The sequence below is a fragment of the Excalfactoria chinensis genome, chromosome 12, assembly GCF_039878825.1.
Source record: "Excalfactoria chinensis isolate bCotChi1 chromosome 12, bCotChi1.hap2, whole genome shotgun sequence".
Taxonomy (NCBI): Eukaryota; Metazoa; Chordata; class Aves; order Galliformes; family Phasianidae; genus Excalfactoria; species Excalfactoria chinensis.
Window position 1 is genome coordinate 15,244,708 of NC_092836.1, and position 23,569 is coordinate 15,268,276.

A 23,569-nucleotide genomic window follows, 5' to 3' on the forward strand; every position below is an offset into this window, starting at 1 on the left:
TTGATTTCTGATGGTCGTTCACATCTACTCAGCCTAAAAGGACGTGGAAAGGTTTGTTCTATATCCTTTCCTTAAAAAACTGTTTTATGGGATTGAGCCTCATCAGCACAGACTTCTTTCACTGAACAATCTGAAAAGCTGAAAAAAGGAACAGATTTCATTAGGTAACTATCAATATATGTTACCTCCTCATAACCTTTTTTTAAAATCCATTTTTTATTACTGTTCATCGATCTGTTGTCCTCAATATACTAAGTAATGCATCTATATACTTGTCATCAAAATCTCTTTTTCTAAATAATTAAAGCAGAAACACGGAATAGAGAGCACGCCTGTCCACATTAAGCCTATTTTAAGAGCATAAATATCACAACATTAAGAAAAATCCAGGAGAAGTAAGAAAAGCAGCAACAAAGCCATAATTGAGCAGATGTAATTAAGAAAATATTTATATTGGCATGTTGAAAAATGTCTCCATTGTTTTTCTGTGATACTGTTTGTCCCTTTCACATGGCAGAGCAAAACCACAGCCAGCCAAACAACCAAAACCAAGTCACATTTAAGACAAAGGAACAGTAAATATCCTTAAGAGTTGGAATAGGCTTGGTTGTACAGGCTCAAGCAAGACAACATTGCCTGAATGTTTACTTACAGCTTAAGAACCTCCTGGGAGTCCACCATTTAAAAATATCTTTTAATTAATAACTTGCTTTTGTATATGTATGTTTTGAAGGAATCTTCTATTCTGGATTACAAAGGTGCACATAAACATCCAAAAACAAAACAAAACAAACCACAGCATGGGCATGAAAAACAGCTTCATTGGGAAAACAGGTTCTCATCACTAATTTCCAAGCTTACACAGGCACAGATGGAAAAGTATAAACATCTTAGGCTAAAATGCTTAGCTGAACCCTACAAACCTTTTCTTAGTCTTGTAAACATGTGTCGAGGTGCATAAAAAAGCATGCACTAAGTACTAAAAGATCAGAAGACTACAGTTTGTTAGTGCTGTTGAGGATTTATTTAATACCTCAGCTAAACAGAAGAGCTGTTTCCTTTCATCTAAGTCTGGCTACCTTGTTATTTAAGTGGTGCTATAATTCATTTACATTAGCTTGAAGAGAGAAGCGGGCTGTATGAAATTGGTCAGCTGCTGTAACATGAGTGATATTCTGCAATGAATGAATGTTTTCCAATTACTCTGTTCACTAAACGTGTTTCAGCTTCATGTGGAACAATTACATGGAATCCTTTCTCTCTGTAGTTTTTCTGTATTAATAAAATACATTTTTCATGTGCTAAGTATTTAATTTAGTGGATAAACATGGAAGATAGATAGAAAGAGAAGAAGAGTTCTATGAGAAAAGAGATGATTACATTAGAGGAAGGTACATTGCAGCACATACATTTTCAGATAAAAATGCAGTGAAATATGTGACTGCTCAGAAAGCCTTGAATCTAACAGTACTACTGCCATAGCTTAGAAACTGGGATCAATAACAAGAATAAAAGAGCATGCCACTTTGGGGCATTTATCCTGCTGCTTTGTTCCAGGAAGGTTGTGGTGACCAAAAATTCTCCATCTGCACATCTAAACCATTAGTTGCTGAAATTATTAAGAGGGAACTGAAGTTACTAACAAAGTGATACAGCCATCACAGTATTCTCTACAAACAAAAAAGTTTTAATGCAGAAACTCATCTGCATGTAATCTCAGCATATCCACATAATCTGGAACATCTCAAGTTTGATGCTCTGTTCTGAAAACTTCTGCTTTGCAAAGCTTTGAGCATTTGCTGGCAAAGAATTGAGATGGAATCAAAACCATTTTTCTCCAGGCAATAACTGACCCGATTCCTTAATCAAACTTCCTTTCTATTTCCACACCCTAATGAAGAACCGTGACAAAGAGATTTCTTTATTTATTTGTTCTTGAATAAGCTGACCTCTTTGTTTCAAAGAAACAAGGAACTTTTAGATGCAATATGCAGTGCTGAAACTTAGGATAACATAAGGTTCCATCAGTCTCATTTCAGGGAGAACTACAGTAGATAAGCTCCTCCCTGTAACTCTTTCATACCTTAATCAAATTAATCTAAATAACTGCAAAGGAGTTTTAAAGAATGAGCCTTACAGTTTTTTAGGAGTTATCTATTACCACGTGGTACTCTGAAATAATTCACTGCATGCAACGTTGAGGCCAGAGTCATATTAAGAACTTCTGTTTATAGGAATCATGGATTTCCCTAAATTTCAGACTGCACAAAACTCAAAGGGTGCATCAATTTGAACCAAAGCAGGTGAGCGTCAGACAGTGTTTGTCTTTTGGCTGATGCACACTCATGCTCACTGCAAAAAAACTTAATGTTATCACAGCCTTGTTAATGCTGATGACTGTTGGTAGAGTTACTTACGCTACACGTGCAAATCTCTATTACAGACCCAAAAGGAGGAAAATGTTTTAGATGTAAGTACGGTGGGTTGTTTTCAGGTATATTAGTGTTTATAATGCTATTTCTGTCTTCCCAGGTGGTACCAAATGTAGCCATATACAGATGGAAATGAACCATCTGGTTTAGTCAGCACTTGTACTCTTCAAATTGTTTCCCAAGTATAGTAAACGACTATCTGGATGATTAAACAGGACATTAAGCAAAGAAACTCATTTAGTTTAATTATGTCATTGAAACCAATGGAATATTAAAAATCTTGTTTCAGGTGCCAGCAGTGAAAATAACGCTTCCTCATTCGGAGTGTTGATCTGTCACCAAATTTAGACTCTCAGAAACAAACTATGGCTGCTACTCAAATGGTACCTTCCTTCAGCTGTTCTCACGTTAAACCTGAGCTGTTTTCATTTCCAACAGATGACTGACAGACAACAGTAGAAGCATCAGCCCGAACATCTTTTTCTGAATTCAAAAGCCTAGCTGGAGCCCTCACCAATGCCCTCAACTGTAAAGAGAAGAGTGAAAATTGAGGTTTTTTTTATAGATGTTTTCATCTCTTCATTTATTTATTTTTCTTTTTTATTAAGACATGGGCCTATGCTAACACCCAGCAGGAATTCAGCTTTTAAACTCATTGTGAAATAAATGTGACAGAGTGGCCTTCCACTATTTTGATTTCTTAGCTGTTTCCAGACAGCACATCATGTCCAGTAGCACTGATATTAAAACTTGAATTGCATCTCAAAAGAAGGTGGTATTTTGCATGCCAGAATCCCAAGTAATCAATTCTACTCATAAGCAAATAAGAGTTCAAGGATTTTCTAACACAGCATGAGCATAATTTCATTAGTAGAAGTACAGAACAAAGGTTTCTGTAGCTCTTGTTAAAATATCATATTAATTCTTCAGCTTTTTTGTAATTACAATAGAGAAGGAAATTTTAAATAAAGAGTGCACATTTTAACTGTGCCATAATACCACAAAAACAAACTTCTCTCTTCCTAGCAAGAGCTTTTGGAAACAGGAAAAGAACTATTTTCTCCTAACTCAGCTACTTTCCCTTTATCTTCTTTCCCTTCATGCCTCTCAGAGCAATTCTATTATGTTTTTTCCACAGTAAGTGAGCTCTATCCAAAAAGATATCATTCCATTCAGGAATTTGTGAGAGTACATTAACCAGATGGGAAAGAAAAGGCTTTTTGTGAATAATGACTTCAAAAGTACTTGGAAATTTTATTCCCGATTATAATATATTGATAATCATGAAACAAGCAGACAGTTATTTTGTAATCACATTCCAGCTGAAATCTATTACCAACCGATCCATTTGGAATTAAAAAACAAAAACAAAACAAAAAAACATTTTAATTAACTGATTTATTTGTATTACAGTATGTGGATATTATGAATAATTGAACTTAACTGCCATGAACCAAAAATGTGAGAATTTTAGTGTATTTTTTTTTTCAAAGTTATGGGTTTTTGTACCTATTATTTCTAATGTAAATATAAAAAAAAGCATTTCAAGAGGCTTGAAAATGTAGTGGTTAAATTGAAGCTGGTATACAATGAATTGAAACAGTTTTTACTGCCTAGGATAGAGCTTTCTTTTTCATCTAAAAACTTTCATTATTTTCTCAATTCAGAAAATAAACGCTGCAATCAGAAATAATTGCGTACAATCAAAAGGCAATAGAATGTCTCTTGTTGAAAACAGGCAAGGTCAGTGTCCGTGTTCAAAAGATCAGCTGTATCTAGGTTACCAAAACTCGATGGTGTGGAAAAACAAAACAGAACCAAACACGAACAAAGCAGTGAATAAAAGATAAACTCAGCAAGAATTGAAGAAAATTTACCTGACAGAAGCATTGGATCTTTGTCAACAGATTTGCGGACTTGGTCTGACTCTCCAGTCAAAGAACTTTCATCAATTTTAAGATCATTTCCTTGGATAAATATCCCATCGGCAGGTAGGAGATCACCTTTCAGTAAGAAAACGGGAATGGAAACCCACAGTGTTTTTATTGAGTGTTTTTATAATTACATTATTTTTTTTAATATAAAATATCAAGAAACAATAACTATATCAAACTGTAAAATGAAAGCAAAGGTGATAGAAGTAAAACCACAATGGTCTCTGTTAGCTATATTACTGCAATCCCATAGGAAAAGGCCTTTATTTGGCAAATACTTCTTGCTTAACGCTATCCCAAGAATCAGAATGCATCACATTTAATATATGATGAGCATAATAATCACTGAGAGGGTGGGGAATGATCTTTTCCACATGACAATAAGGTTTCTCTGCCAGACAGCAGCTAACAGACAGTCAAGAAGTCCCACACCTTTTCTCTCCCAAGAAGCCTGCAGCTCAGCCCAGGAGAGACTTGATGCCTGATCTAACAGGCATGTTTCTGGAATTCGCCAGTAGAATTGGACAAAGAGAACACAGAGCTCCTGTAACAGTCTTCCCATTCACTGGAGAATAGCAGAAGGGCAGGTCCTTACAGTATAAAATTGCAATGCATCCACCCACCAGCAACACTTGGTCTGGGGTGAATTACAGGATGCATAGTTTTGGAGTGGCCTATCAAGTGTGCACATGGGCAAAATTCCTTAACAAAGTGTTTAAAAATACTTTCTCATATTCATAATTGGACATAATAAAAAATAAATGAATAAATTCAAAATCCAAATATTCTAATCCTCCATGAAAGAGAATTACCACTGCATTAACAGTTTTTGGCCTTGTCAGGGAAAGAAAGTGAAGATTACCAAGTGCAGTTTTATTGTAAGTATCTTGGGCTGAGTTATTCTTTTGTCCCAACAGTGTAATTACTGTCATACTATGGACAACAACAACTCTAAATAATTCTGTCTTTTCAATTAGTTCCAGTGAATGAGTCCCAAATATACTTTATTCTGCTAGAACAGGGAAAGAGGAATACATAAACTTGGGAAAAAAAAGTAGACATAAAGTTAAGGGAACTTACCATATTTCACCTGTGCAATGTCACCAACTACTATCTCTGCCACTGGGATTTGGATAACCTGTCCTCCTCGGACAACAGTAAATTTCTGTTCCTGCTCAATACGACTTTGAAGCCCACGAAACTGCTTCTCCTTGCTCCAGTCATTAAAGGCAGTGACAAGTACAACACAGATAACAGACAGCAGGATGGCAGCACCTTCAATCCAGCCAGCTTCAGCCTCACCTTCATCTTCAGCTCCTCCTGTTGCAGTGCCACACCCTGCAAAGACAATTTCAAGAGTCGTTCAGTCAAGCAAAGATGAGGTTTATCACATCTATTATGAGGAAACCTTGCTGTGAAATGGCAGCAAATTTAAGGGATAGAATTAGTTTTAAAAATGCTATCTGCTAAATGATGAATACAGAACAAGAGAACAAGAGAAACAGAATGGAGAGTAAGTAGGAATAAAGTTGTCTGAGGAAAGGACTAAGAAAAAAAAAAAAAGCATAAAATAAACGTTAGATCTTTTAATTTCTCTGCTAAACAAGTAATTATCCTTGGTAAATGCAGACTAAACCAATGGATAAAGAAGGCATCGATTCTGTTACCTGTCCTTGGAGATGTTCAAGAATCATTTAAATGTACTAAGGGATAAGGTTTAGTGGGAAAAATTGGTGGTGGGAGGATAATGGACTGGATGATCTTGGAGGTCTTTTCCAACCTTGATGATTCTATGATTAACTAGATGATTGTCACTTTTAACCCAAGTCATTCAATGAACACTATACCAATTCCCAGTACCTTCATAAAACCAGAAAAACTAGTATAACAAAATGTAAACAATGTCAGATGCTATCATTAAGATGAAAGGAATCGTGCTTGCTTGTCTCATAGATTATGCACAAGAAAAGAACATGGTTCACTCTCCATATTATGGCTGAAGAAACATTCACAAGAAAAAAAGAAATGTAAAGAAAGCAGACTAAACTAGAACCAACTAGAACCAAGTTCTTGAAAAGCATCCCTAAATTCAACCGGCTCCTGTACTGAATGATTCACAATTCTAGCCTTCAAAGTGCTGAGAAAATTCTCCAAAACCTAATGGAAATAATGCGTTTAAACATGCTCCGCTTATTTTGTGTTGATTCAGTCAGACAACACTAACTTGAGATGGAAGAAAGGCATGGAAGGAAGGCATTCTTGGTGAGAGAGACAGGAGTAAGGAAATTAATTGAAATGCACGGTCAGAAATGAAACAGGTTGAGAGTGTTTGATAAATTAATGCCAAAATTGCACGTTATTTTGGTTATAGGAATTAACTGTAGCTGCTTCAAGGGAATAAAGTCTCCAGCATTTATAAGTAAGATTCCGGAAGTGTAATAATAATATGCTTAAGTAAAATATGCATACTGCAGTCTCAAGCATCTAATGCTTATCGTAAATGCTCGTATAACTCCTAGAAATTGTGTTTAGATCTAAGATAGCTTATCATGCTTTCACAGGAGAGTAATTGGTTCCTGATGCTACTGAAAAGTATGCCTGCCATTTCATTATAGAAAGGTGCAGATTGAAAAGCATCACAAAAGTATTTTTAATGTGTATATGTGAATATGTGTATATGTGTATATGTGTATTTGTAATAGGGTTTTATTCCAAAACAGTGAATACTGAAATACTCATTTAAAATTGTCTTTAACACGGGTCCTATCTGTCAAAAAATTAAATTTCAGAAACGTGAACAGGTTTTTAATACAAAGCTACTCTGTGCCATAACCACAAACACACCGTGTGTGTTATTCCCAAAAGTCTCGTTCTCATGAGATAGAAAATGCATACTCAGTTTGAAACTGCGATTACACAGATTTGACTGCAAGTCAAGATTGCAAAGGGGTTTAACTCCCTCAGCACAGGAGAAGCAGATGAAGTCACAAAATGGATTCGTTTATTCAAAAAGAGCGTGCAGGAACACACAGGTGACCTGAAGCCCTTATGGGACAGCATGGCCTCAAAGAGCATTCAGAGATACAAAAGGGGACTGATATCACTGTGCCCTTCACAAATTTTCTCGAAGGAAAATTATCAAAAGCTTGCTTTTTTTTTTTAAAGAAAGAGAAGAGAAGAGAAGAGAAGAGAAGAGAAGAGAAGAGAAGAGAAGAGAAGAGAAGAGAAGAGAAGAGAAGAGAAGAGAAGAGAAGAGAAGAGAAGAGAAGAGAAGAGAAGAGAAAAAAATTTCAGAGCTACCAATTTGATGAGAAATGGATCAGCAAAAACTGTTGAGTTTTCTCCAGAAGGAAGATGAAGACAGAATCTGAAGGTAAAGAAGATTCAGGAAAAAGAGGGAAAAGTAATTCAAAGCAGAGCATGCGGTGCGTTCACCTGAAGTTACAGCAATTTGGGTTTCAGTCTCATCAGACTGTAGGTTACTTGGGTGCAGATCTGGGGGCTAAAAAAGACACCCAGGAGCTGGAAAGCTGAGCACTCAGCCTGTGCTGGACCCTCTGGAGCACTTACCTGAGTGCCAGTAATTTGAAAATCAGCAAAAAGCCCGTTCTGCATCTCCAAGATTTTCATTACATGTAACACTTCAGGAAGTAAAAGCGGGACAGAGAGGCATAGGATATTAAAAGGGAGCTGTCTGATAGAAAAGATTTGAATGCACTTGTATCAAAAGGAAAAGGTGAGAAAGGACACAGATGTACAAGAGGAGGTTAAAGCATATGAGAAAGGAAAGCATAAACCTTTGCTGTTACCAGCAGGAAAAAACTAATTTGACCAGTGTTATTAATCATCTGAATTTGGTGACAGCAAGAAGAGGGGAAAGGAAAAAAAAAGCAAAAGGCTACACTAATAGCAAGAAAGCACTGCCTGACATTTCAGCAGGCTCATTTCCTGATGGAATGCTTTTAAGCTAGCAAACCTCATTTCAATACTGATATTTCTCCTAAAATCTTCCAAATCAGAGCCAGTGCTAAAAGATGTATATAAGCACAGCAAAGCTAAAAAGATACATCTCTGATTTCTAATGAGATTTCTAGTAGTCATGTGGAGTTTCTTAAAGCTGCTTTGAGTACAGTTACAATTACAAACCATGTAATCTTAGCATAATGAATTCTAAATTAAAAAAATAATAATGTTTAAAAAAAAATAAAAATCTATGAACATCTGTATTCCAAAGTCCCAGCCTACAGCACATTCCTCTTGGTTACTCATTTCAACCTACACGTTTCTATTTTTAAGCTGAGAATACCTCGTGGCATTTAAATTCCCCAGGAAAATCTCATACCACCCCCAGAGGTAGTTGGTTTTTTTTGTCAGTCAAACTGGTTTTGCCATCAAAAAGACAACAGTTCCCAAGATAAAAACTTTCCATTTGATACCTTTTGGTAAAAGCCATTTTTCTTTAGCTGAGATTCCAGCACTGATATTAGTAAAGCAACTTGAGCAGTTCTAAGTTACAGCTTTTTTCATTAATAGAGCGATGCTCACTACTAACTGCAAGTGATGCTACTTCATTTATCATATTCAATCAAATAGAAAAAGGAACCCCAAAAATCCCAAAATATTCAGTAAATATCAAACTCTATTCATGAACAAGATGTTCACGTGGAACAGACACTGTAATCATTTTTTAGAGCTCCTTCCTGTGCCATATCATTTGCTGCAATGTGATTCCAAAGAGTGACCAGCACCCCCCCCCCCCCCCAACATGGTTCATCCCCAGCTGCTGAACTGCCTCCAACACAGGCACAGCATGGGGCAGGAAGGGCACTGCAGAGCCACTGCTAACAGCAAAGCTGCAGAAGTCCCTAGAGCTTCAAAACACAACTTTTGTCTCTTTCTCCCATGTTCTCTCAGGACTTTAACTTTCACATTTAACTGTGAAAAATATTTTCTGATCACTTGTATTAAGTCAGACTGTTTTCCCCAGAAACGCTTGTTTGTGTGATGAGTCAAGCAGAAGGAATTTACTAACATCAAATGCTTACAGTACATGCATTTCAGGTTTATGGTGCTTGTGTATTCACTATAAGTGATTTTCGATGCTTATTTCACAGCACTATTAGAATTCTTCTCTTTATGATATCTTATTTAGTTATATAAGGGCTTTTTTTTACCAGTGAGGTAAAAAAAAGACAGAAAAAGACACTGTCCCTGTAGGTTAGTTATGTAAGCATCAACTTTAGAATTCCATATTAAATATTTACATGTATTCAACACAGTCATGCAAGAAAACAAATGCGTAAGCGCTAAGTGCATATACATTCACACATTCCTCAGCCTGATCACAAACATTTGTGAGCTGAGGAACATTCACTTCAATCACCTCAGCTTTACCACTCAATTACTCTACTTCAGTAGACACAATATGTCAAACAAGGTTCTTCTGACTAGCACCAAAGCAAAGCATTCTGCAAACATCACCTGAAGGGATGGGGTCCCAACTCCAGCAAAGGCAATGGAAGGGAAGAAGACCATACAGCTATTGCTGCAATACATCATATTCAGTTCTGCTCTGTTATAGTGTCAATACGGGACCTGCTCTTAGGGGGATGGAAGACAAAGCCTTGACATCTGACTGCTGGAGTTTTACTGTACTTTGCTCAGTGCCAAAAACATCTTGAAAACATGGTCACATATTTAATGGGTAAAACACAGTTTTCAAATGTAAGACTTGGGCCAGGAAAGTCGCTCTTTGTGACAATTAATAGGAGTTCAAGTGCAGTTACTCAACAACGCTTCTAAGGTCATATCCTAGAGGAATTTTATTATGGAATTAATTCTCTTGGAGAGCTTCTTCCTGGAAAATAAGTGAGAATATCTTATATTTCATCCCAAAGTTCTAAATCTCATTACCTCATGTCCCCAGTTGAGAGTTAAGTAGTGCTTGGCAACATGGAAATCTTTCTAATGAGCAATATCTAAAAGCAGCCTAGTTTTGGCAATGATCTCTATGCATCTCTAATGAAGTAAGAAGGTATCTGTGGGACTTATTTTTGCAGTCTAACACACATTTGTAGAAACCAGATGTAGGCCACTTTACATTATGAAACAATTATTTAATTTGCAGGTCCCATATGACACGATGTGCACATTTTGCACTTCACGAGTTCTTAATGTGTTGTTCCTGAAGCCAACTCAAATCTGAAACTTAAATCATTCATCAGTACCACTGACATCCAGTAATCAGTTTGCTCCCCAGGCGCATTTTGTTAACAGTATAGAACAGACATTTTCAATATAGTTGAGCAAAGCCAGAGTGAAAGCACTCCTTTGGACAAATGCTTGGCTCCAGAAAACTGATGTTCCACTTAATCCCATCTGTATTTTACAACTGATGCATCTCACTTCTTTCTTTCTTTTTAATCCAGAATTTACAATGCATTTAGTATTGTTTCCATACTTCTTTTAGACTTATCAGTTCTTGGGCAGAGTGATACTTAAACATTTCCAGATTGCAATAAAAGTATATGTTTCCTGAACAAAAAGGTAAGGGGAGAGGGGGGGAAGATAAGGGAAATCCCACAGAAAAGCAAAAGATGACGAGGTTCTGGAAGAGCAGAATCTCACCAGCTCTATTTCATTTAAAAAAGAAAAGTTAGGTCTAAAGGAAGTAGAGGGAAAACAGTGACAGACAGACTGCGCACCCAGCCAGAAATACAGACATTGAGAATCAGTTTGTGATCAGGAGGTCTGAGAAAAGGCAATACCTTTTACATAAAATTGAAATGCAACTTTAAATAATTGTGAAGTGACCCAACTGTGAGCACTTTAGAATACGGTAAAAACAACAACAAAAAAACACAGCATATTACAAAACAACCGATGCAACGTATTTTCATCTCAAAACTTATAAAAGAGCAATTCCATTCACTTAATTATCTGTTCAGGAAATGTTTGCTGTGTAATTCAGTACAAATTTGCAAAACAAGTGTTTTCACACATCATCAAAAATACTTACCCACAGTAATAAACAACCATAAACACTCCACATGCATTACTGAATTATGAAGAAAACTTCTTTTGAGAAAGACAAAGTGATGAAATTTAAGAGAAGACTGCTTATTTCATTCCTCAACTAATTAATTAATTGATGCTAATTTGGAGAACCAAAGACTTTTAGCCAGAGACTGAGATTCTCAGTACAGCTTAATACATTCCATGAAGCCTCTGATGGCTTCGGCTACCCTAGGAAGGCTGGACTGCAATAGTTCAAGAGATTGTCTAGAAAAGATACAGTTTACAAACAGCATATATATCTGTTACCATAATCTACAGCTATTCCACTGAAAATTCACACTTATTATTTATCTCTGTCTATAGAGATATTAAAAACAACCTACATCTGTCAGAAACAAGCATTTCAGTGTAACATTTTACTACAAACATCAACATATATAATGAAATTTCTGGTCAAAGTTGAAGGTTTCTTTGCACGTAGGATGTGTAAAAATGAAGCCATGGAACTCTTCCAACTTAGGTCCCTTTTCTCAGAGGTCCACAGACCACAGCTTGAAAGCTACTGACGAAGAGAATTTGCAAGTGAGTTGGCTTAAGCAATCTAGCCCAGCTAAGGTGCTGCAAAAACAGAAAATTAAGCCAGTACTCTTTTCAACTTAGGCTATGCCAACGTGCTACAGAACAGGTCCTGAAGCACCTCCACCTCCTGCAGTGCTCTAACATGTCATTCTTCAGCCATTTTCATGAGAACAAGAGAACCAGGCTGAGGCAGAAATGGAAGATTTGTAGACCTCAATCACAAAACAAGTTCAGCATTTATTATTGTATTTAATCTTTTATATTCATTACTCTGTGCTATAAATTCTAAGAGGTGAAAATTCATGTAAATAAAAGATTAAACACCGTATCATAACATCTTGCATCAGAAAGCATTAAACACTAGCAAATACTCTGCCCATGTACCAGCAGATTTACAGTGCAAACCTATGTGCTAAGGAAATATGTTTCTGAGACACATTTTTTCAGTCTATTTTTACACAAAAGTGAACATCCAGCCCCTGCACTCCCAGGAAGTATTCTGCAATAAGAGCCCAAGCATGTTAACTGCGTACAAAATGGAGATGTGATTTCTGAAGTACTCTAGGAATCCAAATTGAAGTGTTAAAGCTCATGCAACCACAGCAAGCTAAAGCTGCGTGTAGTTAGGATATCCTCCATTTCAAGCATTAATTTTACATACGAATTTTGGTTTCGAGAAACTCATACATGTTTTAAGACTCTACAATCTTACATATACTTATCAGAAACAGGGTGAACTACTTATGCAATAACTGGAATTGATTGTTTGAATTGATGGTTTTCTCACAGGATTTTTTATATATACATACACAGAACTACGAAAATATGCCTATGTACACACACAGATGGACGTACATAAAAAAAAAAAAAGCCAACAGTATAATTCAGTGCCAGTACTCCCAATATTCACTGTGCCGTGTCAGGCACAGCAGCTGCAGACCAAGCTCTGCCTGTGCTTTACCCCTGACTGGAGGGCTCAGCAGGTCAGGGCTCGGTCTGTTCTCTGCTTGATAAAGATCTAAAAGAAAAAGTCACACACATCTATGTAGGTTTGAAATTCTGATACTTTTTAAAATTAGTAAATACATTTTTTAAGAGAGTTTTGGCTCCCTTTGTCAAAGTTGGTTGATTACTGGTATTCCTCTGCAGTATTAACATGTTGTTTAAAATGCTGCTCAGAGTTCAGATGCTCACTGAAGAAACTGAGTAGGTTGCTCTACGTATTTATGCCTCGGTATTTATAAATATGTTGTCCTCAGGTAGTTGAAATATGTCTGGAAGTATAATATGACTTCGTATAGGTCTTCATATGCATGTAAAATAAAACAAGGCAATTTCTTACAAGAGATTCTTAAATTAATACAAGGTATAACTGTCTCACTGCAATGACACATAAACTAGGAAAGACACAAAATTTCCATTACTGGAAGCCTGGAGAAATAAGTAAGATTAAATTTCTGTCTAGAATGGCTTAAGTACTGCTGATCGTGCTTCTGAGTATGGGGACAGACTAAACGACCTCAAAGATCTCTTCAAATACTCATACTCTGCCTCTTCTTGCCTGCTGTGGGACGCTCTTCATGACCTTACTACCCAGGACTTTCCAGCTCATAAATTTAGGAGCCCTAATCCTGAATTTGCCATGTCTTTTGAGCCTAGAAAACAACATAAAAGCATAAGTCTTTCAAAAATGAAGTACTGTAGCCAGATGATCATGAAAACCACCTTTTACATGTTTTGGAAGAAGGCAAGACCATTTATATACATGAGTTTGGACATCTGTAACAGCTGGGCACTACAACCCACTCTGTCCTCTCTTCCTGGATATTTACAAGCCAAAGTAAAATTTAGGGCAGGGATTAACAAGTAAGATGCTTTCTCATTCCTTCACTATAAGAAACAGATTGGGCTAATGTCAGGAAAAGCCATATGCTGCTTCACCTCATCCTAGCTTGGGGAGGAAGGTTAAGTGGTGGGGTTCTGGCAGAGCAAGCTGTTTTTAAGAGGGCACATACTTCTGTTTCTCCTGTTTTCCAGGATGCCAACTGCTTCATCGCTTGTCCTGACAGACAGTTCAGACATTTAAAAACACCCCTTTGCAATCTCATGCTCTAACTTTCGTGAAGAACAATGAAAGCACTGGAGTGCTGGCAACACTCCTCAAATTTGCACTGCTAACTCTGACATTAGTCTATATTTGAGATTCATCCAGTCTACATAAAAATACTATTTCCGAATACCTGCACTTCTATCATCTCAGCTTTTCCTGAATTGTCATCCTTGGACACCACAATTAAAATCTCCAAAGTACTGGCAGGTGGATCAGTGTTATTTACTAGCAAAGATGATAAGGATTCCTACTAGGAGGTATCGGCTCTTATGGCTGCACTGCCCTTCTGCCCCCTGCATATGACCTGTTTTTTCCAGTGATTCAGTATTCTCCAGTGTCTGAAGTAGGTTATGTAACACAGGAAAATACACACACTTCTGGGTTTTACAGCACAAAGTCATTTAAAAGCTGAAACAAATGGGAGGAGATTCCAAATGTGTTCTAATTAAGGACTACAATGAAATTAAGTTGGAACTAAAACACTCTAAAGACCTACCTGGTTTGGTCTAAGATTATACTATACTATGCCAATGGCTGGCAATCCTGAAAAAATTAAAATGAGTGCCCATAGCCTGCAAATAGCACAGATATAGAATACTGAAACGGCTGCTAGATTTCCCTGCTGTGCCAACGGTGATTAGTTGACACTGACTGCGAGGATTAGAAGACAGTTCAGCTGTTCCCCTGACCTTTTGAGATATACAAGAGACTTGAAAATGTTTGCTAATTATTGCCCGTTTTGCCAGCTGCGACAGAATTCAGAAAACATTATAAGTAATTGCTCAGGGATGCAGGGTTGGTTCCATTTATCTTTTACTTTCACAATTAGTGAAGCAGGATGGTCAAACCAGAACTCAAATCACTGCAAAGGACTAAAATGAATGGCATTCAGCTCATTTCTTATTATAAAAAAAAAGCTTCACAATTTCTACGTTTCTTCTTGCTTTATGGAAAAGACACACAGAAAGAGAATGGATTTTCTCTGTACAAACACATTGCTTGACCAATTTGTTTTTTTAAATATAAAATGCACACGAGTTGTCAAATAACTTCATCATCTCTAAGCAGCCTCAAAAAACAGGCTTCAAAAGAAGAACCTTGAAAATTGGAAGGGGGGCTGGCAAAGTACTTGCAGTTGCTTATTGCTATGCTTATTTTAGGAAATCTGTGCAATAGTGAATGTTGGTTGGATTTTCACTCTGCCTGTATTTACGTATTTTAATGTAATCTGCACTATCACATAAAATGCTTATTTTAAAAGTCTGAGATTTAAAGATGCCAATAAAAAAAATACAGCATTAACTTTATTCAGCTGTTTCATTTCCAACTAAAATTCAGCTGATTCTTCCTTAATAATCAGTATGCTAAATGAATATTAATGAAATTCAGGGAGACAGATTTTGAGAGACTGGGAGACTTACTCAGCATCTTCCTGTGGCCCACTGAATTCAAATGTTAAGGAAAACGCATGATGCAATTCCAAATGCGAACTATATGGGTAAAGCCAAAGTAAAAATTGATAAATGCTGTATTAAAGCATTCCATTTATATTCGGTTACACTAATTGTGTCTCAGTAAATGTCCTGAACGCCTCACTAAATAAGCAGAACTCCTCCCTCAGGGGACAGCTCAGGATTTTTATGTGGTTATTTATCTGAGGTTACTTTTAATTAAGTTAAATCAAATTTGTTTAAAGTTGCTCAATAACAACTGCTTTTACTTTTGTTCTTTTTTAAACAACTGCTTGTCTCCTAGGATCATTTAGGTGTAGGGGAGGCACACAGATATTTCTTCTTTAAATCGGCCTGGACAGGCCAGATTGTTGATGAATTTCAACAAGGATGAGTGCAGAACTCTACACGTAGAGAGGAATAACCACACTCTTCAGTATAGGCCAGGGGCTGACTTGCCAGAGAGAAGCTCTGCAGAAAAGGACCTTCAGGTCCTGGTGGCCAGCAGGTTGGTCATGAGCCAGCTGTGTGCCCTAGTGGACATAAAGGCCAATGGGATCCTCGGGCTCATTATAAAGTGTGGCCAAGGGAGGTGATCCTCCCCCTCTGCTCTGCCCTGGTGAGGCTGCTTCTGGAGTGCTGCATCCAGTTCTGGGCTCCTCAGTTCAAGGAAGAGAACTTATCCAGAGAATCCAGAAAATGGCTACAATGATGATGAGGGGCTTGGGATATCTCCCCTGTGAAGAAAGTCTGAGAGACCTGGGGCTGTTGAGGCTGGAGAAGACTGAGAACAGATCTTACCAATGCTTATCAATATCTAAATGAGTGGGTGTCAAATAATTGGGGCAGGCCCTTCTCAGTGGTGAGCAGATATTCAAGACCTGCCTGAATTCCTTCCTGTGCTACCTACACCAGGCAACCTTCTCTAGCAGGGGATTGGGCTAAACGAACTCCAGAGGTCCTTTGCAACCCTTGTGATTCTATGACATTATGAGTCATACAGAGATTTTCTACTGCTCATTTCTAGTGTAAAGATAATACAAATGATCAGTATTAATATGAAACAATATGTTTACTTTTGGCAGGGACTGACTGTACTGTGCCACAGAATTCAACAATACCAAGTACCATTTCCAACACCAGATGAGCTGGTGGTGCTCCCGCAGAGCTAACCCTGCTATTCATTTCATATCCCATGTTTGCTTCCTGCCCAAATGACACCTGCGTGTTTCTTCTGAGCCAGTAAGCATTTGCACACACAAAAGCATATTTCAAGGTTTCCCCAGCAGGGTTTTTTGTTTATACAAATTAAGAATAAATTGATTTCAACAGAAGAATATAAAACTTATAGAATCCCAAAAGGTGAGGGGAACACAACAGAAGAATCTTCTTTTTAGAAAGAGAGTATAGAAAGTTTGTGGGAAAAAAAAATAAATTAAGAATTGGATGCTCAAGGAGTGACAGACCAGAAAATACTAACATGAATTCAGTTTTGCCACTGCACAGAAGGGAAGCAGATGACGTATTAAAAGGCCAGAAAGAGTTTCTGTCAGCTCTACTGTCAAGCTGTCCTATTGTGCATGGTTACTCAGAAAGGGTCTTACTCCTCATTTTCCCACACTGACAGAACTGCAGAGCCTGCCTGCTCCCAGCATTCATCCTTGTGGTGAGGTGGCAAAGTGATACACTGCTCTCCTTCCAAACAGAAGGGAAACACAAATCTCTTGCATGCCAATAAACTGAAGAAATTAACCTCTAAGAATTGTCCCTGGGGCAATACAGCTGTGACCCATTATTCCTTGTGATGAGGCCAAGGTTTCTGTTGTGTTTTTTTTTTGTCTGTTTTACCCCTCCCTCTCCATTTTCCCATATTCTTAACATGCATCTGATACCTGCTGATTTGGCATGTCAGGCTGAGATTTAGAGTTTCATCCTCCAACACAAGGAAAAAAATCTCTTTATGTTCAGGAAAACACATAGATACAACAAACATTGCACATAAATCTGAAGATCATAAAAAACAGGTATAGGAGCTTGGCTGATTTGCAAATATAGACGGCATGTGGGAGAAAATTACCCTATAAACAATATAGAAAAAACAATGTATGTGAACAGTTCCAAGCTGGACAAGAAACTTCAGGTAGTTATACATGCAAACACAGAATATTTAATTCATCTACAAAGCAGAAATAAATAAGTAAAAATACAAAACACAAAACCATGAAGGCAGGATCCCATATCTTTGATAAATCCTCTTTGTAGATCACTGCCTCACTATTACCTTTACTCTGTCTGTAATCTATTAATCCAGGACACCGAGGAATTTCGTTCTGAGGAATAAAGTATTTTTAACCTGCCACATTTTAACTACTCACATCCTTGTGTGAACAACACTGCAGCAGTGACTACATCTGCATCATTTCCTCTCAGTACAGGTTTACAAAAATACACACACCAAAAAAAATTGCACTTTTTTGAAAGAATGTTAAAATGATTCTATTTGGATCAGTGAGGGGAGCAGTGATTGCCATGGGGCTGACAATCACTTATGCAGACCTTCTCAATTGCTCCCAATGCTGAAAGGGAATGCAAAGCAGATCACAAGAACAGCAGCTCAGCTTCTGATAACAAATTCTTGAAACTTTCACTCTTAGCAAACAATATGAAAATAGAGCTGACGCAGCTTCTAGAGAAGCAATAAAGCCCAACCGCACTATTATCCAGTAATTCCCATAGATAGGATTTGTGTGATTGCAGTAGGAAAAGAAATAATATTTTCCAAATTATGTCCATTTCTCAAATGAGGATGGAAAAAGAAGTAGGACAACAAAAACTTCCAGTACTTTGAACAATAGGTTACTACCAGGTAAGAGGCTGGTTGATGACAGTTACTGGTACTGCAAAAACCACAGAAATCTCAATTGCTTCCAATAGCATAAAGTGAATGCAACTCAGAAAATAGCTCTGTCTCAAAGCCTCTCATTTCCATGTTGTTATTTAATCTCAAACCATCAGGCATGAGGGAAATGGCACTTCTCCCTTGGCTCTCCCAGTCCTTCCAGTGCTGCAAGGCATGTGGCCAGGCACAGTTACCTGCCTGCTCATAAACATGTCCTTGGAAAGGACATCTACCAACAAACTGCAGGTATCCTTGATATCAGTTTCAATACTGATTTTAATATGAGAGAATCTCCCGTATATACGGAATTGCTCAAAAAAACCCCAAAACAAAACAAATACACCACTGAAAAAAATCAAAGGACCAAATTTAAAATGCATTCAAAAAGCTGGATTACAGAATATTCTCTACATTGAACTATTCTTCTCTTTGTAAAGCATGGCGAAAACCTTCAAGGAAAACAGTTCTAAAATGATGGAGAAACCAGAGGCCATTGAATGGAAACACTGTGCTGTGGGAAAACACCAACACACTTTCCCAGGTTGCACTGCTGAGTTTTTGAGCTGTTTGTAGCATTCCAGAATTTCAGATGTGTCACACATTCCCACGGGAAAAGAAACATTTTAAATATTGCATTAAACCAAAACAGCAACAGTAATAATGATGATATAAAATCAGAATCTGATGGCACAAATCCTCTTTTCCAAGCACCCTGTAACAATCCTGTTTTCAACATTATTTCCCTACTAAATTATCTTTATAATATGAGAGCAGTGTGCATGTTTGTGCCTACGAATGAAGTTTGCAGGCTTTAATTCTAATTCTGTAAATCATCACTTGTGGTTTTTGATGTCCCCAGGGAACCTTTATTATGTCCAGTTATGAGGTAATAAAAATCATGCTTTCTTTAGTTAAAAAAAAACAAAACAAATTACCTCCTTTCCTTACTCATGCCTAAATCAAACACCTGCTGAAAACAACAATAACATAATCCAACAGGAGAAAGCAACAAGAGCTTCCTGATCATATATAAAAGATAAGGAATTGCTACAAGTGCTCTGCGGAGCTCCGTGCTTATTGTGTTAGTGAATGGGAAAGGAAAAAGGAAGGGTCTTCAAGGAAAGTAGCCAAAGGAAACTGAAGCGAATGTAAAAAGCATTTCAAGGCTATATTTAGAAGAAGGCATTCTTCATACATTTGCCAAGCTATTCACGTCATTTCACACAGCAGGTTTTATCCAGCTTTATAAGTCTGAGAGAGTAGGAAAGAAAAAATCTGGATCAGTTGCCAGAAATGGAAATCTTGCATTTATGCAGAGGAATGAATATTTTAAGCATGTGAATTCGAGAGTGCTTTCCAAAGGAGGGAGAGGGAAAAAAAGAATAAAAAGGAGGGGAGGGTGACTTTATGACTTGTACAGATATCACAGCAATAACATGACGTGGCCTCCATTGCTCTTTGTTGAGCTGTGTTCATTAGCCATGGTGACATCACTGAAAACACTGAAATGAGTGAATTTCACCAAGTCCTGCTCGGGTCTGCATACACAGGATCATCAGTTACGTAAGCAACTACATGTTTCTGCTCTATAACGCATTAAGCAATAATCTAAGATTAATAAATACCAACCACAAGCTCAAATGCAAAAACACAAACACTGAAGTTTCATAAGAATTTGATGGTTTTTAAGTCACTTAACACTAGGCATGAAGTTCAGTGGTTTGCATAAAGAAATGTCAAGCACGCAAATAACGTGTCACTACCATGTGTAATGGAAACAGAAGCAAACAAAATGGAGAGCGCCTCTTTGTGACCTTCCACAAGGTAGGGATGGAAGCAATTGGAGATACAGTACTTATTTTTTTACCTAAACTTATGTCAATGAATTCAAGCAAAAAGTTTTTACCTTCATTCCCTTCTCCAGGCGGCTGATAAAACGAAAGCCCCAAGGATATGATGGCTGCAATTTCCAAGATTATAAGAGTCACATCCTGCAGTGCTTCCCACACCAGCTGTATGAACGTTTTTGGCTTCTTTGGGGGTATGAAGTTTTTTCCAAAAATAAGCTTTCGTTTTTCTAGATCTGCTGCAGTGCCAGCTAACCCTGTAAATTACAACAAAAAGTAAGTAAAACTGCAGTGATATACACAGTAAGTGCTTATATCTGTCTTTCAATACATTACAGTATAAATTAAAATACATTTAAAATAATTTAAAAATAAATTATCTCAATAAACAAGCTTTATCACCCATGGCACATTAACAAACAGACTTAAATTCTGCTTTTGCACGATGATTTGTCGCTGCTTTCTGAAAGGACTTTAATTAGTACCAATTCCTGACAGCTTTAATCCTAAACATGGCTGTGAATAGCAGGATTACTGTAATAAGTCTTTATACAGGTAGATAAAAGCATACACGTGTATGCAATAACTTCTGAATATAATCATAAGGTCAAACTAAGTTATATTTCAGATGTTACATCTGGGATGAGGTTGGAATGACTGTTGGCAGCTTTCAGTAATACCAGAAGCAGCAGCACATCTTTGTTCTGACCTCAGGTCAATGACCTCAAAGAAAAACTCAATAAGGCATGTCATGTTCTTCAAAGCAACTGCTCTCGGTGCATATGTACTGTCACATAATTGCTGGAATGAACTGCATCATTTTTTTTTTCCCCCTGAAGAGACAGCCACAGTGACAGCATGTTTGCATAAAGAAAAGGGAAACAAAGGTTCCTTAAATCTGTATAGAAGTTCAGATTTTTTGCACGATGCTTTAAATGCTGGATAGAGTGTAAGAATGTGATTGTAGTGGTGCTGAGTAACCTTTCACTTCGGTGTTTTTCCTGTTTTTTGTTAATTATATTGAGTCTATTCATGTCTAGCACCTTTTCTGCTTAAAAAAAAACAACAACTACAAAATACAAATGTAAGGCAGAAGAAGCATAAAGAACAGCACTAGAGCAAGTGGCTACATATATCTATCAGATAATATTGATACCACATTTGGAACATTTACAGCCTGTAGGATTTGAATGTAATTAGCCATGTAAAATTAGTCATGCTTATTCACACTGAGCTGATACAATGAAAATGGGTGAACCCCAGAAGGCTACAAGGGGGCCTGCATGAGAGAAAGAGCCATCCCACTCTATAATGATTCCCATCATCCCCATCCTAACACAGATCAGGCTAACTCCTCTGCTCTAAGAACCCTGACTCCTGTGAGTCCGTGAGGAACAGGAAGGTCTGTTACAAGCAACCCCAGGATGCCAAGCTGAGGCAGTGAGGATCCAAACATGCTAACAGCACTCAGCTCTGCATCTCCTCCATTCAGGACTGGTACAGCCATTCCCAGTAGCGCAGCAGATGCATGGCAGTAAAATACCTGCTGGATGAAAGCACCCAGCACTAGCCTAATTGCCTAAAGCGATGCTTCTCTGAACGTATCAATCCTGCCACAATACAGCCAAAGACGTTGACTCACCTTTCACTTGAAGTATATAATTACAACTGCTGTGTAGCTCCTGGCTCTTGACTAACTCATCAAACTTTCATTTCACCTTCAGCTTCTCAGAAACACTATCCTCTCCCAGATAAAGGCATGCTGTAGTTATTATTACCTCACCCAATTTAATTTTCAGTACCTACTGCAGAGTGAGACTACAACGGACAGGTTCCAGCTGCTATAAAACGTGCCTATGACCATCACCATGATTCACACAATCGCACACAAACTTTGCAACTCCTCCACAAGTTCTCACTCAGTTTTTAATGTGGGATGAAAGCTTTGCCCCCATGAAATGTGAACTGAAGACAGTGAGCCATTTGGGTAGCTGCACTGTGAACCAATGCAGACCAGAGAAGTTAGGACAATGTACACGAGGGATCAGAAAGGCTACTCGCTCCTGATGGGATGTGATGCAGTGACAAGCCTTCAGGAGAAACAAAACAAAGCCAGTTCAATCAGCTTCCAGAGGGCTGCAAAGCCCTTGAATACAAAACAGGTTTTTCACTAAAAACGGCATGCACAGTTTGTACTAGTTCCCCAAAACATATCCAGAACACATCAATGACTTCATATGTTAAGGGGCAAATTCATTAACAACACTGAGAATGTAGGAATTTCAAGCAGAAATGTTTGTATCATGTATCTACAGGCAGACATGCAAAACACGTCTGAAACAGAGAGACCTCAAACACGCTGGGAAGCAGAAGAAAAAAGTGCCTACAAAAGGATTATTTTCCAACACAGAACATATGTGCACAGCAGTGGGCCAGCTCTGGCAGGTGAGCATGTGAGTGGTTACTCAGCAGCGTGGCAGGGATGGGTGACAGAGTGCAGGAAATATAGGACATATTTTTGAACAGCTCTAATTACATTTACCTAGATATGATGGATTCATCATTTCACAAAGTGTGCTATATATGCGGCCTCCTGATAGTAAAGTATACATATCCTGCCCTACGGCACTGATCTAACACAAACAGAAGGACTCCAAAGAAATCCAAGAGCTTGTGCTTCTCTAACAAAAAAAACTGTTCACTGACCTTCACATTTAGATACTATAAGGTTGAGGACTAAACAGGGCTTAAAGCATACGTTCAACATTATCTTCCAGATTATAGTTTATGTAACCTATATTATATTACCTACTCTTTCTTCTTTAATTATGATATTTATTTTCCTGTACATTATTTAGAAATGATGGAAAATGAAATTCAGTGTTCAGTTCTAATCAAAAGGTTTCCATCCTCCTGAAGTCTGGCTATCACTTTCAAAACCCTACTCAGCAATTATTGCTGTTTTTTTCTCTGAATGCCAGAAACGGACAAATGCCTCTATTTATTGAGCAAGAGGAAAGGAGAGCGTGAAGAAATATGAAGACCAATGATACAGTCCCAAGCATTACTGCTATGATAAGGTCAGAAAGGGACTACACAAAATACACAGAGCAGTCCATGGGAGAGTTGAGAATTTAAGGCAAATACGTTTCTTTTTGCAAAGCTTCCATTAGTTCTCAGTGCTACTGCCAGCAGAAGGTACACAGGAGCCCCCCTTATCTCTTCAAATAATCTGTTATGTATTATTCAGAAACGTCATTTTACATAGTCCTAAAGGTGCCTTAGGCAAGGCGAGCTTTG

The 23,569-nt window shown here is 37.7% G+C and overlaps 1 protein-coding gene across 47 annotated transcripts in view; it reads right to left on the minus strand.

Annotated features, from left to right (window-relative positions):
* The window catches only part of ATP2B2 (ATPase plasma membrane Ca2+ transporting 2), a 303,612-nt gene that overhangs the window by 61,325 nt on the left and 218,718 nt on the right, over positions 1-23,569 (minus strand). For all 47 annotated transcript variants that reach the window (XM_072347778.1, XM_072347814.1, XM_072347821.1 and 44 more), the window contains 3 exons: positions 20,329-20,526; positions 5,447-5,704; positions 4,310-4,435 (listed from right to left, as the gene is read on the minus strand). In XM_072347778.1, the coding sequence (XP_072203879.1) occupies positions 4,310-4,435; positions 5,447-5,704; positions 20,329-20,526 (582 nt within the window). The remainder of the gene's footprint in view (positions 1-4,309; positions 4,436-5,446; positions 5,705-20,328; positions 20,527-23,569) is intronic.